General features: G+C 39.9%; 2 protein-coding genes and 2 non-coding genes across 4 annotated transcripts; 3 read left to right on the top strand and 1 right to left on the bottom strand.

Moving 5' to 3' along the window:
• Positions 1-250: 250 nt before the first annotated feature.
• On the bottom strand, positions 251-338 carry trnar-ucu (transfer RNA arginine (anticodon UCU)). The gene is given in 2 exon segments: positions 251-286; positions 302-338. It is a non-coding gene; the product is annotated as a tRNA-Arg (tRNA).
• Positions 339-1,335: 997 nt separating this feature from the next.
• On the top strand, positions 1,336-10,930 carry coro1b (coronin, actin binding protein, 1B). The gene is made up of 12 exons (XM_070854612.1): positions 1,336-1,472; positions 1,580-1,728; positions 3,016-3,221; positions 3,485-3,607; positions 4,631-4,760; positions 6,705-6,886; positions 7,008-7,127; positions 7,897-8,001; positions 8,104-8,249; positions 8,600-8,657; positions 8,802-9,140; positions 9,486-10,930. The coding sequence occupies exons 3-12, from the start codon at positions 3,018-3,020 to the stop codon at positions 9,606-9,608; spliced, it is 1,530 nt and encodes a 509-aa protein (XP_070710713.1). The 5' UTR covers positions 1,336-1,472; positions 1,580-1,728; positions 3,016-3,017; the 3' UTR covers positions 9,609-10,930.
• A 1,790-nt stretch (positions 10,931-12,720) lies between these two features.
• LOC139222876 (uncharacterized) lies at positions 12,721-15,454 on the top strand. Its single transcript, XM_070854770.1, has 4 exons — positions 12,721-12,831; positions 13,270-13,336; positions 13,640-13,775; positions 14,518-15,454. The coding sequence occupies exon 4, from the start codon at positions 14,520-14,522 to the stop codon at positions 15,150-15,152; it is 633 nt and encodes a 210-aa protein (XP_070710871.1). The 5' UTR covers positions 12,721-12,831; positions 13,270-13,336; positions 13,640-13,775; positions 14,518-14,519; the 3' UTR covers positions 15,153-15,454.
• Positions 15,455-15,933: 479 nt separating this feature from the next.
• On the top strand, positions 15,934-16,005 carry trnaa-cgc (transfer RNA alanine (anticodon CGC)). The gene has a single exon. It is a non-coding gene; the product is annotated as a tRNA-Ala (tRNA).
• The last annotated feature ends 373 nt before the right edge of the window (positions 16,006-16,378 follow it).

The following is a 16,378-nucleotide window of genomic DNA, read 5'->3' as shown; positions in this document are numbered from 1 at the left end:
TGAAATAACATTACAACAACAGTACAGTCTTTAGAGCGCATTCACTAGTAGTTACTCGGTTATGCTGACGTTGTTTACAGGCTCAGTTAACAATCAAAGCCAGTTTAAAGAAATCACAGTTTACACAGACTACGTTTCACTGCTGAAGTGAAGTTTACACGTAGTAACATTATAAATGTTATCGCGAGTTCGTGGTAAAAGCGAGCAAACTCTACAGGACGAGTCCCGTTCACACATGAACAAAAAAATGCGACTCCGGTGGGACTCGAACCCACAACCTTTGAATCACTTCTTCAGTGCCTAGAAGTCCAATGCGCTATCCATTGCGCCACGGAGCCACCTGTTGAACGTGTGACACACCAAACTATTTCTATTTCGAACATGAGTACTGTAACATGAAACATTGCATGAGTGCTGCATCACCTCCTGCTAATTGGTAACGACTGGTTATCCCTATGTACCACTGGATGGCGCTGCAGAGCCGTACACAACAACGATATCGTTAAAATCCACCAAAATAAAGCGACAAAACGATTTACCCCACATATGGAGATAATAGGTAGCTAAAATGCTAATTAATGCGTACAGATGTTAAAAGAATATACGTCCTATATAGATTATCTTTCCAATTAAACGAGGCGCACTGAAACTGGTCCGGTTTATTGCACACCTTTGCCACTAAACCAAACATGGCGTAAAGATCGAAAATTATCTGAAACAAAAATATTCTGCCCCCTTGAAAAAAGCCCTTAGGTTTAATAATGCATGTATTTTCTTGCAGGCAGAAGTAAAAAAAAAAAAAAAATCCAACTTGCTTATCATTAGTGCTACCTTTCTTCTTTTAATGCTTTTAATTATCCTACGCCCGCCTTCATCCTTCACACTTAAGCGTGAGTTAAATGTTCTGCTTTGATGAAAGTTTTAGTCTTCGCTTAAGTATTTTTAATTATCTTACACCCGCCTTTATCCTTTACACTTACTTGAGGCGTGGGTTAAATTTTCTGCTCTTGCTTCGTCGAAAATTGATGCAAGTTTACATAAGTCACGTCTTCAAAATTAGAATACGCATTTAAACGTACGTACGTTCGCGCATGCGCACAACGCTATGGTGAAACATTAAACTGACCAACGTCTAATTCTTTAATTAGTTTGTATATTATACCAGCTAATAATTTATTCTCCAAATTAGGGCGGTTTAGGCCGGTGCGCACACATCCGGTCTGACAAACAGGCATCTGGGTATGGACGGATGATGCTCCTCTTGACTCCTGCGTGTCTTTGATATCCTGCCATAAACGGAAGTGTCTGGGATTCAGCTCAATCCATCGCACCAAATCAGTCGTTTGTAAAGACAGACTGGGCGAAAACCGCCTGCATCTCTTCTCACACCATCACCTTCAGCTGGACTCCATTCAACGCCGTCGTGCAGCATTTAATGTAGCCATATATCAGCACGGGACATGCTCTATCAGGTTAGGCTTTCACCACACCAGACATGCGTAGATAAAGACAAACCGACACGGGAGATTGGTAACAGTTCGACTGGGTCTTTATTTCTAATGGACGTGTTTTATTATAGGTCTGCGCAATCAACGTGAACGCCTGTCTGGACACTGGAGAGGATTAAGTTACTGTTGCTGGCGGCGGATTATTTTATTGGCTCCCTCCTGTCACGCCCGAGTCTTTGGTGATCCTTTTTCCAATTAGGAGAGGTCGCTCAAAAGCCAGGTATGGTTTATACTCGGATAGAAATGACCAGCCTTGAAATGTCTCGTTATGCGAAGAATTACGTATTAGTGCACGTCCTTTGTTGGTCGTGCCTGTAGTTAGTCTCTGCAAAAGCCACGCTTCCTGGTATTGTGTGCAGACAATAGAAACCCCAAACGTAGTGGTGTAAAACGCTGTGTGGACATTAAGCAGGAAATGGGGGGAAAAAAAAAAACAACCATTAAACAATGGGACTAGATCTAAATACCGATGGAAGTGCTACAGTGTTACAGATCTACTATTCAGAGGCTGCACGGATGTGGAGCAGTTTTAGTAGCACAAGCCACTGGACAGAATGTAGACTACAGCCTGCATACCTGCCCAAATACAATTTGCTTTGACAACTGTGAAGCATTAGGTAGATGGCATATAGGGTTACTGGCTCCCCTGCCTCTGCAGCTCTGACTGCCCAACCCCCTTCCCCTCACTGCCACAGCATGTTTTGGTCTCAGGCGGATCATGCCCTTTTGTCCACTGAGGCCTGACTCTACTTTTCAGGACAGAGTCCCAGTATGAAAGAATTTGCCTGCTGTTTTGACAACCGCTTTTCTCTCTCGCTGCTGGAGGACCGCTGGAGGCTCACTGAATAAGCTGTAAAATAAGTGAATACACACTGGTTTTAATTGGCTGGACGCAGAAGCAGAAAGCTACAACAAAGTTGAGTTTTTCAACTTTTTAGGAGTGGAAATGACTAAAGCTGGAATTTGTCACGTGTGTGTGGTTAGTCAGGGTTCATTTTCAAGTTAAACATTTGATCCATCCTACAGGAGATTACGAAACACAGCTAGTTATGAGCCATTAAAGGTATAACAAGATTTAGATACACATACTATATACAAAACTAAAAAAACACACCCATTTTAATTTTACCAGTACTTATATTCTCTCCAATAACATTTTTTGTAAGATGTTTTAAAAAAAAAAAAAAAAAGTGCACTGCACACTAGCAGAAAGGAATGAAATGCTTCAAGAGTAAAGTTTATCCTGATTAAGAGCTTTTTTTTTTCAACTCTCAAACTTATGAGAATAGCCAACAGTTTGTGCACCATCCATGTTTTTTAAAAACCACATTTAAAAAATGAAATTTAATAAATCTTTATCATTAAGGCAACACATTGAAGGAAACCATAATAGTGCCTTTGTTGTAAGTGTAAGAACCAAAGTCAATGTACAACATTGAAAAATTACTTAATTTGTTAAACCAGTAATTTAAAGCGGATTCAGTCCTTTATTTCTTTTTCTCCACAGATATGTCTTTCCGGCGAGGTGTGGTCAGACAGAGCAAGTTCCGCCACGTCTTCGCCCAGGCGTGGAAAACTGAGCACTGCATCGATGACGTCAGAGTGTCCCGCGTGACGTGGGACAGTCCCCTCTGTGCGGTCAACCCCAAGTTCATTGCCGTCATCATTGAAGCCGGCGGAGGAGGGGCCTTCCTCGTTGTTCCGATCAGCAAGGTTCAATTCCCCCTCTGCATTACGCTCTGCATTACACTCAGCATCGAATAAACAGTGGATCATTACTTTTAAAAGCCTCTATGTTGCTTCCTATCTTCCGCTCTGCCACTAAAAGCAAAGTGTCAGCAAGTCTTTGACGCCACGCTCCATGTCTCTGCATATGCAGCAGTTCCAAACAAGCAGTGAGCAAAGGTTAAACTCCTGTAATGTGTCTCTGCCAGCTGTCTCACTGTCATGAGTGAACTTTTTGTTTTCTCCCACAGAGCGGCAGAATTGATCAGTCCTGTCCCACGGTGTGCGGCCATGCGGCACCGGTGCTGGACATCCAGTGGTCTCCTCATGACGACAACATTATTGCAAGTGCCTCAGAGGACTGCACAGTAAAGGTATTTCAAGGCTTGTCGAGCTTGTGTGCTGGTGGTTTGTGTCCCTTTTTGTCAGTTAATGCGGTCACATATGTCCACAGTTGTGTAAACTAGGTCTCTAACACCTGCAAAGGGCGACTTTGTTCCTTGGTGCAATAGTATCCCACGATGTAAATACTGTTTCAAAGCCATAATATGCTTTAAGATCAGTTAAATCAGTTTTACATGCAGTCAATCGAAGAAACCTTAAAGGAATAGTAGGCGTCGACATGTAGGGAAATACACTTATCACTTCTCTTGCTAAAAGTTATGTTCTTTAGTCCTTATTTGGATCCAATTGGCTTCCACTGCCAGGGTTGTTAGTGTTCCCTTGGTCCACATAAATATATACAAACACTGACAGCATACAGGCATTCAAACACCCTCCACCAGTCAAGGCAAAAATTACATTGTTAAAAGTCAGCGATCATGATATCAGATTGCTTGCACCAAGGTTATCCCAAACAAAACATCAGATGGCATCATTCCTGTTGAATGGTCTGAGTGATTTTCTTTTTTTTTTTTTTTTTGAATAGTGATTTGGTTCTGATTTGTTTGACGTGTGTAGGTAATGAGTTTCACTGGCTTGAGACTCTATAAATGACTGAGTTTTTAGGTTGATTTGTTTTTGGCTTTGGAAGTTCAGGATGACCCATGATCACCTGTCTAGCTTGATGATTATGCGGCAGAGGTCTCTGTGTGAAGAAGTCCGGTTTTCCATCTACAATTACACTTCAGGCAAATATAAGAAGACTGGGTTCTGATTCAGCCTCAACAGTCAGCATCTTGTGACATTAGCTTTAAAAGAGAAGTGAAAAGTTACTCTTGTGGCTCTTAGTGATCCACACAATTATACAGTACCCTAGGTGTGAAACAACAAGTGATTGTGTCACCCAATTCCTAATTGATGGCGTTCCAAAGGGAGCAGACTGATTCATCATCATCATGTTACCTTACTGTTAAGGTATTCACAAATAAATGTCTGCTGTGTCTTGCTGATTGAAGGTGTGGCAGATCCCAGATGGGGGCCTGACGAGTCCTATGACTGAAGCCATAGTGACTCTTGAGGGACACAGTAAAAGAGTGGGAATCCTGGCTTGGCACCCAACTGCCTTCAATATCCTCTTGACTGCAGGTAACATTATTTAACCCAATGTGGCGCCACATAAAAATTACTTTGATTGACTGTCTGCTTGAATTATGATTGACACCACTTGCTTAGACACTACGTCGATCAACTTGGTAGATGAATGATTACAGTGCATGCCTTATGACCTCCAGCTAGCAACCTTTGTTTCTCTCTGTTGTTGCTTTTAATTGGTGCAAGTGACAGTCAGTCTGTTTCTATAACCTGCCAAGGGACTACATACGCAGATTAGCATTATTGCTAACTCCAACATGTTTACATCTTGTATTTTTATGCTGATGTTCATTAACATGCTCCATCAAATAAATAAATAAATGAAAAATATCATAGAATAAAAGCAAAAAAGGGAAGAATGGGGCGAAAGGAAACAAGTAGAAGAATCTATCGCTATTTAATAAAAGGCAAAAAAACAAACAAATGAGACACTACTCTTTTATGTGCTCTGTAGGAAGCAGGGTCATATACAGTACATTAAACTGCACCACCATGCAACAAGACCAGCATGGTTTATGTGTTTTACATACATTTACATTTACAAATTTCTAGGAGCCATGTTCTCCACTTTACAAATACCGACAATACCTGTGGAAAACAAGGCTGCCAACAAATACTTATGCACGTGCTAAACCTCTCACATTATCCAGGGAAAAGTGACATGTACCCATTGGTTTCTAAATAGTGAGAGTTGAAGAACAGCTCTTATCTCACTGTGTTGGTGTTCAGTGACAGCCAGTTCAAATACTACTGCATTATACAAGCAAGGAATTGAATTTCCCCTCTCAGCATTTCATAGCATGCAATGAAAGTTTAAAGGAGAACGTGATTCACCTGAAATATAATTACATTTTGCTGCTAGATTTTTTTTTTTTGTCATTTGAACGAAGTCATATGTTGGAGTGCAGTAGCAAGCAGAGGAAGTAGACTTTGATGTACATGATGTTTACCTCTCTCAGCATTGGGAGCGGCTGCCTTCTGTCATTACGAGCTGTTTAAAACCATTAAGTAGCCACAGAGACAGATTGTTATTATGACCTTCATTTAAAATGATAATGGCAAATGATGGAGTTAGAATTGGTGTCAGAGTGAGCAAGTCCCAATGTAACAAACAAGACAGAAACTTAAGATGGTAAAACATGATAAAATAATAAGAAAACTCGCATCTCTCTAACTAAAGTAGATTGAAAGTAGTAAAGTAGAACATTGTATTAAAGCCCTTATAAACTTTGTTTCAAATCATGGGTTTACAAAAAGTATTATACTATATTATAAAGTAATATACTAGATATTATCATGAGGTAAATACTCAAAGCCAGTCTGCTTTATCAGGACTGTGTGGGTGTGTTTTTCTAAGCAAATAACCTCAACTGTCATGATGTTTTTAATCAAATATTGCTAACTTCTGATTAGTGCTCAGGCATATATGACATCACCTTTTTCCAGCTGTGCTCTGTCCCCATCAGACCAGAAACACAAATACAGAAATCTCTCTTGAAATAACCAGATATTTGGCAGGAAAAGTTGTGTTTAGAGGCTCATTGCTCACAGCAAGAATATGAGAGAAAACAGGGTTTCATGACTTTTAATTTAAGGTTTTTGGGAGGTGAGTTGTGTCTCGGTAGACAGTACACCGTTCTGGCTCTTGATATAGTCTGCTGTCGTCAGTAAGGATCGCCTGCAGATGCTGTCAGTCGCTGAACTGTATTTGCATGGAAGGGCACACCTGTTCCACATCTAACCGCCTTCATTCAGCAGTTCAACGAGCCAGATTACAAAAAAATACCCCCCACCACCATCTTGTAAAGCACCTTCAACTGTTTTTGTTTGAAATGGTTCTATATGAATAATATGTAAGCTTGAACCTTCATGCTGGACACGTTTCCTCTCCCATGAACTAACCCCACTCCATTGGATGTCATGTCTTCCCCTCTCTAGGCTGTGATAATATGATTTGTGTGTGGAACGTGGGCACAGGGGAGCTTGTGTACCAGCTGGCTGATGCCCACCCAGACCTGATCTACAGTGTCGGCTGGAACAAGGACGGCAGTGCTGTCTGTACTGTCTGCAAGGACAAGGCTCTGCGTGTCATCGACCCACGAAGGGGCATCGTTCTCAAGGTTATTTTGAATTTTTGCTACGTGTGCAGATGCATACAAATGAACTTATCCAGCTCTACATCATGCCTGAACAGTTAACTTCCACATTAGTCTCTTATCAGTCTCTAAATTGCTCTGCTAGGTGAAAGAGAAGGTCCATGACGGCACCAGGCCAATGAGAGCTGTGTTCCTCTCCGATGGGAAGATCCTGACCACTGGCTTCAGCCGCATGAGTGAGAGACAGCTGGCGTTATGGGATACGGTGAGTCTGCCTCTTGGTTACCGAACAGATCAGACCTCTGATCGTATTGAACAATCCTGCAGTGCACAATTGACATTCAATATCAACATTCAGTGTTTCTAATCTTAAAGGTTATGTTCACAGTTTTTCAAGTCTGTCTTAAATCAATAGTCAGGTGCCTGTATAACATCGAAACTTTTAAAAGATCCCTTCTTTTACTGCGCTTTCAACATAAGTGACAGATAAAATCTACAGTCATTTTTCTAAGGGTTACTTCATCTTATCTTTTTTTTAGTTTTACTTTATTTGACCATCAGATAGATAGACAAGGGGAAACAGTCGATGATATGTAGTAGTGGGCCCAAGCTGGATTCTACCACGGACCAGTAAGGGCTCAACAGGTGAACTGTCAGGTGCTCCTATCTTAGTTCATCTAAGGATTCAGCAGTCTGAGTTAGTGGATTAGTAGCCATCAAGTGGATATCTCCCACTTTTAAAGTCTCTTTCTGTGTTTCCCTTTGTGTCTGTTTTGAGCTTAAGTGGACAGACAGAGGGTGAAAGAGGGACTCTTAATACACACAAGACATCCCAAACTGTTAAACTGCCTTATATTAGCTTCAGACAAACTTCAGGATACATTTAAAACCTGTTTTAATGTACTTAAGGTCACCTGACTATTGTTTTAGGACAGACTTTTTTTTAACCTATTCTACATATCATAGCCATAGTATGTTTACCATAACTGACACTGTATTGCAACGCTTTTCTTTCTTTTTTTTTTTTTTAACAGAAAGATCTCTCTGAGCCAATGGCAGTGCAGGAGATGGATACAAGTAACGGGGTTCTTCTACCGTTTTATGACCCTGACACAAACATGGTCTACCTGTGTGGAAAGGTATGACCTCACATATCTACTCAACTGATGAAACTAGTGTAATTTCCCAATTGCCATATATTTTTGGCTCAGCCATTGATTAGATGATGCTCTATCTTTCAGGGGGACTGTACCATCCGGTATTTTGAAGTGACAGACGAATCCCCATACGTCCACTTCCTCAGCTTATACAGCAGCAAGGAGCCTCAGAGAGGTGCAGGTTTTCTTAGTAAAAGAGGTGTGGATGTGAACAAGTGTGAAATTGCCAGGTAAATATGTTTTCCTTGATTGATTTTTTAATTACTTTAAAAGACAGACGATGTTCTATATTTTTCTTTTTTAGTTTATAAAACAACCAAAAATTACTATTAATTGATCCCCCTAGGTATTGCTTCATTAGCTTATTCCTCTTTGCCATAGAGCTCCACATGTAAATAAGCCTCACCACTTCACTAGAAGACATGTTCCCTCACTACCCTGAACATACCCTGTAATTTGAGTAAATCACACATACACCAACATGTCCAACATTTTAAGTACTAATTACTAAGCCTAGACTTAAAATGAGCATGAAATATGTCCTTTTTAAAGAGGTTATTAATTTCCTGGTCTTCTAAAGGTTCTACAAACTCCATGAAAGGAAAGTGGAACCCATTTCTATGACGGTACCACGAAAGGTAAGCGTGCAGAGCCTTTCGAAAATTTAGACCAATTTATATTGCTTATTGTTTAAAAATGGAATGATAGCTTTCTGCATGCCCAGGAAGTCTATTGGTAACTGTACAGTAAAAACACTCTCCATCTCCATCTTGCCTCCCCAGTCAGATCTGTTTCAGGGAGACCTTTACCCAGACACAGCTGGCTTGGAGCCGGCCCTCCTGGCTGATGAATGGATCGCTGGGCAGGATGCAGCGCCCCTGTTAGTGTCTCTGAGTGGTGGGTACAACGCTCCTCCATCTAAACACAGAGACACCCTCAGAAGCAAGCCCCCACTCGTTTCACAGGACTCTGGGACTGGGGCTGCCCCACCGTCAGGATGCAGTGTAGCAGCTCCCACATCTACATCTACCTCTGTCGCCAAAGAGACAGAGGAAGAGGTGCCACCGCCACGAGTCGCCACAAGGGAGACTGATGGGAACACTGAGAGATCGAAGAGAGAGGTGGGTGGGCTGAATAAGACGTATTTACCTTAATAACATTTTTCATGCTCAAAGTCATTTTCCTTATTGCAATCAAATGTTTTTTGAGATGAATGCGAATGAATGAGATGAAGTGTACAACCAAATGCATTACTTGTTCTTTGAATTTGACAATAACAAAAAGTAGCTGCAGAGACACAATTGTTTAAACTAATCTCACTTTGGACAATTAACATCCAGAAATGTGAGTGAAGGCTCCACACTCTCTTTACCAGACCCAGTGTCTAAGGCATAAACTACATGAGGGATCATTTATCATTTGAGAGTGATTTTCTGACTTATTCCTTCTCTCCGTCCTTCTTTCAGGACGATGTGTTGAACGAGTTGCTAGCAGAAATGAAGGCCTTGCGTGCCGTCGTCCTCGCTCAGAACCAGAGAATCGAGCTGCTGGAGCGGCAGCTGGCTCGGATTGAGGATGGAGATGTATGAGCAAGGCGGAGGACCACTACATTTGGAGAGCATTCTTACTAAATCCATAGACCATAGCCTTACTAGAATCAACAGTACCTTAAGCTGTGTGCGTGGGAGAATGTAGTGTAGGGTAGCAACGAACTTTGTTCAGCTATTGTGATTAAACAAGACCACAGTTTGTTTTTGTGAGTGTTTTCCAGACTGTGGCTAAGAACGGGGTGTCATCTGCATAGAGTGATTTCTGACCGTGAGATAATGTTTTGTTTTTCATATGAAGGAGTATTGTAGCAGCTACTTGATGGTGCATTTAGTGCAGCTTTGAGCTTTGCAAAATCCTCTTAATTTGAAGAGCTATGAAGGTGTTGCAATGGCACCATTGCCTCAAATTCTTGCACAAAAAAATGATAAAAAGCGTTTTTATTAAAGCTAATGAAGGTGGGCATACTATAGCAAAGCGATGAAGTACCTCCAATATGATTTTTCTCTTCTCTGAGGCACTGACAAATGTAACCATTAGGGCTATTTAATCAGGTAGTTTAAGCTGCTAAACTGTGATGTCATATCAACTCATCAACTGTTAACTCATTGTGTGACTTGTGCTTTGTTTTACTACTTAATTATAGGACAGTGTGTAACGTTAGGAAAATCTTCTGGTACACAAATCATGACCTTGACAGTGAGAATTATGTGAATGATAGCTGATGAGAGTGTAGTTGAATATTTATGTGTATCGTAATTCTGTGTAGTCTTTGCAGTCAAAGAAAAGGTAACAGGTAACAGTTGTGATTTCGTACCTAATGTTTTCCGGAGAAAACAGTGGCTTTGTGAAGTTTTCTGTCCATTTGTCCACATTATCATTAAGGTATAAATACACAAAAATCTTATTTGAGCTGTAAGCTAAAATGGGAGTTGCCCAGTGTACCCAACCTAAGTTGTACTATATGCAGTACATACAAATGTAACTTTTTGCAGTTCAGTCTCAGCAAAACACACTACATACATTCAAAACAGCATTTTGTTGAACTGTTTGCAGCCACAAGAAAGAGGAAGTCCAATGAAATATGAAACACTTTGCATACAGTTTGCATTTGTTGGTTGTTGGTGTTAAAAGATGGAACGATCTTTTTGATTTTTTTGTAATTATATTTTAGTTTTGTGTTTTTGGTCATTAACTTAAAAGCATTTCTGTTACCTCTAGTGTAACAGTGGTACATTCCACATCATGCTTACCCCTTTATTAGTAGGCCATTTATATTTCTTTATGCACTTACCTCATAACAGTAACTGTAAAACCAGTAGCACATTTAATGAGACTACATTGTGAAAACCCAATAAACATTCACTCCTCCTTTGTATAACTGGAATGGCTTTTCTGAATGTTCTGATCATGATCATTTATATGTTGTATTTGTGATCATTTTTAGGTCTGGTTTAAATAGTATACATGTGTTTAAATAGTGTGCCAAGCACCTGCTGCCTAATCTAACTGAATAGACCTATGCACACACACAAAACACATTCCCTCCATATAGGATGCAACACCCAAACAATTTCTCACACTTTATATTGGCTTTTGTAGGCATTTGTTGTCTGGATTTCACTTTACTTAATAGATATTCTTAAGGTGTCTTGTAAACTTATATGAGGTTCACATGTGAAACTGAACTGTAAAATAAATTACAATGATTCCTTAGATGATAGTCAGTGCTGTGGCAGAAACTACAATGAAGTGAAACTGTGTAGATTTGAGAGAGCATAGAAAGTCATGAAACAGTCTCTAAGATTTTGGAACACCAGCCAAAAAGGACAAAAAAGGGACATTTTATGACATAACAATAGAGCTAAATCTGGCCCGTGTAAACGAGTGGCAGCCGCACACCACTTCAGATGATAAATGGCACACGGCAGAAGCAGAAAAAGGTTTGCCACAAAATAGTAGCATAGTGACACAGAGTAATCTCTGGTCTAATGCAACAAAAACTAAACTCAGCAGACCGTGCAGAGGACAATATCTAGGCACAAGATCTAGCATCGTGTGTGAGTGCTGCAGAGTGTGACCTGAAGACATTTTCAGCTGCGGTCTGTCCGAGCCGGCCGGGCTGAGGTAAATATTTGTTGAAGAGCAGCAGAGGTACCAAGGTTTTTTTTTTTGTAGTTAACTGACTATAAACACCAATAAATATTTTGTCAACCTATGAATCACAATCAGCTCACATTCCTTTTTTCAGTATATGAATTAAAACAAAATCATCAATTTTTGAGGTAAAAAGAGACAAAACAAACACATGGATAGAAGGAAAAATAAAAAAATAAAATTCAAACACACCTTTACTACGAGAGATTCATAAAACCCCACAAGTCAAAACAGATAAACATGGTTACTGGCATGTTTATTAGACTTGTCCATGACACCAGACAGCCTTGTTAATATCATCCACAGATTAACAGTGTAAAACTGACTGTGAGGTGTGGGGGCTGCGGTTGGCTGGTGACCACTGCGCCGAAAACAGGATGTGGCTGACTGGTTTCACATGCACAAGCTGGGTTGAGCTATTAAACTTGATACGCCCTTTTGAAAAGTTAAAATCTTACAATCCTACTGTAAATTATCTTAATATGTTTTGCCTAAATCAAATAATTACCTGGTTAATGGATGTATATTTTGGGTTGTATTGAGGCTCATGTAGCACTTTAAGACTCATTATATCAGTGTATTGTCAAAAGTGCATCCACTAATTTAAGCAGTAAACACTTTTTTTTCACAAAACCTAACATCATGTTCACAGTAGTACAATCGTACAAGCTTAAAACCTGTGACAGGAAATATGCTGTCATGTACATTTCCTGTCTGTAAATTCTAGTTAGAGTTTGTGTTCTTAAAATATAATTAATAAATGTCTCATAATGCCAACTGCACCTGTGCTGCATGCTAAAGAGCAAAGAGCAAAAATTGAAATGTGCATGTCTTCCTCTTTCCATAAACAAATTGCACGTTTCCTTATCTTTGCATCCCACCAAAACCCTGCTTGATTTTGTCTTTATCTTTTGTCTTTAATCTGTGTTCTCAGCCCCTTCAGCCTCCACCTACCTCAACTTTCCTCTCCACATTTCATGCACCAGCCCCTCTTTCGTTTTCACATGCTGTCATGCTGCTCAGATGAAGTAAATGACACAACTCTTCTAGAGCTTGTTTTCAAGCCCTGTGCAGCACCATAAACTTGATCTTCCGCTCACAACTTTGGTAAGTGTTTTACACTTTATTTATTTCCCTTTTAAGTGTTTTGAATAACTTAACTTATTTTTGATCCACATATTTTTTTTCTTCTTTTCTCAGTTAACCACAATGCAAATTCATATTCAATTAAAGTTCCATGTATACACTTAGTTGATATTTCTGAGTTAAGATACTTAATCTTTTACATAATACACTTTACATGTGAAATAGTTGTGTAATTACAATATTGCACGCATTGATTCTGTTATCCTTATGCATCAAAGCTTTAATCGCACATTAAGTGCAATTAATTTCAATTAATTTCAATTTTGTATTTCTATGTATTTTATTAAACATTATGTTGCAATACTTGATGTCTGATCTTAGTCTCATAAGCCAGGACTAAAAAAAGTTTCCTCCCATGATGGCAGACTGACTGATGCTGTTCAATGATCATTCTGACAGGAAACCAGCAACACTGTGAGCAGTCTTGTAGCTTCCTGTCACTCCACTGCAGGCGGCATAGATAAAGGTAATACAGACTTCCTGTTACAGCTCCAGCGTACAAATGTGTCTTACCATTTTGAGTCTGTGGTTGCATTTCAGCCAGCATGGATGGTAACTTTCTTATATGACTATGTCCAGATTGGATGTCAGTACAAGAAAGTGTAGTACTGACAGTTCTTAATAATTTACTTAATTTTGAGTGAGTTCTAGCTGAAATGCCACTTCAAAATTGAACTGAATGGACTTTTGTTTTGTCCAGAAGAGAATCATTGTTGAGTTGACATTTAGTCAACTAATTTTCAACTAATTCTAATTTTGTGTTTTGTAGATCCTGAATATTATTTTTTCAAATGGATATCCAAATGAAAACTCCCCAACTGCTTTGAAAGACTGCAAAACTCTGCCTGTTACTGTGACACCAAACCATCAGGAGTTTTCTACTCAACAGGGAATTTTCTAAGGAGGTAAAATCCATTTCTAATTCCAATCTCATCTGCCTCGGTATTGTGGGATTTACAGTTCGAAAACATTTCTGTTGCTCTTTGAAAAGAGTGGCAGTGAAACGGCCTACAAAATGTTAAGCATCTGTGTCAGCCTCTTTTAGGTTGACACACATTTCAATAGCACTACACAAAATATGCAAACTACAGAACAATTATGTGAAATGCAGTCCCACATTTACCGGCATCATCTAATCTTCCTTATACATAAGGCATTGTTTTACATGACAAACCGCACCCAAGGGTGTCGAGTATGGCCTAAAATAGGTCATGACTTAACATTTTTGGGGAAAGCGACTTATTCAATTTCTTGCTGAGAGTTAGATGAGAAGGTCGATACAAATCTCATGTCTGCATGTAACCAGCTAGCTTTGCTTATCTTAGTTTAACTTAGCTTATCTCAGCTTAGTTGATCTTATCTTAGCTAAGCATGAAGACTTGAAATAAGGTCAAAAGGCTAACACCTCTAAAGCTTATTATTTAACTCCTTATATTTTGATTGTTTAAGCTATACAACAACTGAAGTGTAAAATGACAATTTGCTATTCCTCCCTGCCTCCAGTTTTAATGTTAAGCTAAGCTAGAGCAAGAGCAAAGCAATGCAGAAACAGTCATAAAGATGAACAAATCCCAGTGAATAGTGATGAATAAATCCCAGTGTGTGATAATGCTAACTCAGTGACCCTTTTCTCTCTTGTCACCTCAGGCATGGCTGACACTGTATATACAACATCCACTAAGACTGTGCTGATCCTTTTGTTCTGCCTACTAGGCTTAGTTTTCTTACTGATCTTCTTGTACAAGAAGTTGAACAGGGAGGCCAATGGAGAATATACAGTCCAACGTATGGTGTATAAGGAAGGAGGGGTCAGGGACCAGGTGAGAGGTGCAGCATTAGCAGCGGGGACACGTCTCGGTGTCAACCTGTGGCCTCGCAGTGCTACTGATGACGGTAGAGAGGAAATGCAGGAAGTCCACGATGAGGAGGGACAGGTGGAGGAGGGTTATAGCCAGGGGAGTGATAGCGCGAGAGATGACCAGGAGGAGGAGGATAATGAGGAGCAGTGTGGTAAGACAAAGGGACAAGGAAGTGACGCTTCAGATGATCACTCAAGTTTGGAGGGTTCGGAGGCAGGGGAGCAAGCCAGGCTGATGGATGAGCCACAGGCAAATGGAGGGACGTTGGACAAAGGGGAGGAAAGAGTGGGTGATGTGGAGGGTAAAGGTGAAGCAAGTGGAGGAGCGGGATTGTTGATAGATCTTAAGCAGTTCTCTGGGAGCGCCATCTGGTCTGAGGAAGACAGAGGCGAGTGCAAGGACAGTGATGTGACCGCCCTGTGAGAGCAGTCTAAAAAATAAAACATGAAATACAACGGAGGCTCAAGAAATAGTCCTGATCCCCCCATCAGCTGTTAAAATGTATTTTCTGTACATTTTATTTCCCAACATAAATGTCCAGATGCTGTTCTATGCTCATTTTGAATGTTTTTGTAAGAGTTTACTTTTATATTGTAAAACTGGCTTAAGAAATCAAACGTTGTATTATTGCATCATGTTGTACAATGTGGGCTTTTTTTTTTATTGCTTTAAATGTTGGGGTTTTTCTTGAAATCAGATGGAAATTAAAAAGAGAAAAACAAAAATAGTTGTCACTGTGTTCATTTAGCTCTTAATGTCATATTTAGAGCTGAAATCTTGTTCAGCTCTAGTTACATTATTGTAGGAATGAGTCAAACTATTCATCCCATCAATATATTAGTCACATTGTGGTCTTATTTGTATTAAAATTGGTTGTTGCCTATATATCTTGCTGTTAAAGGATGAATTGGTGATAATGTCATGATACTATGAAATATAACTACAAAAATAAAATACTTGAATACTAAATACTTGACTTACTGTTTTAATGGATGGATTTTAATGGATGTGATCATGACCTGTTTTGTTACATCTTTCATTTTGAGACGTTTTTCACTGTAAAAAAAAATAAGAAAGAAAAAAACTTGTATAATAACCTTTTACATTTGTACTATAATTTTTGCTGAATGACACCACAACTGGTGTATAAACACAAATCATGTGATTAAAAATATATAAAATTGTCCTTTTCCAACCAACCAATGGGGATGTAGCTCAGTGGTAGAGCGCATGCTTCGCATGTATGAGGTCCCGGGTTCAATCCCCGGCATCTCCACTCTTTTATCCTGAGATCACCTCCATCTTTGCAGGAAACTCATCACAACAAGAGGTGGACATACTGAAGCTGTGATTTTACCGTGAAGGAAACACAGCAACAGTCCAACACTCAGCTCAGGCGAACGATACACTCAATTTTGAGCGTGTGAGATGAGGGACGTTCGTGATTGGCCACACGGAGCTCTTGCTCAAAGCTGATTGGCTGTTGGAGGTCTTCGAGGCGTGGGAGTGTTCACGCACGGGAATGTCAAACATATTTTTACGCCGGCCAAATTATTTTCAGTTGAGGGTGACAGCGACCCGATCGAGACATTATGGATGAACCAATAAGTAAGCCCCAGTCAAAGTGGGTTAAACCGAACTGACACATT

Source organism: Pempheris klunzingeri, chromosome 23 (genome assembly GCF_042242105.1).
Source record: "Pempheris klunzingeri isolate RE-2024b chromosome 23, fPemKlu1.hap1, whole genome shotgun sequence".
Classification (NCBI taxonomy): Eukaryota; Metazoa; Chordata; class Actinopteri; order Acropomatiformes; family Pempheridae; genus Pempheris; species Pempheris klunzingeri.
Note: the sequence above shows the minus strand (reverse complement) of the source record. Positions and strands in the feature narration are given on the sequence as shown.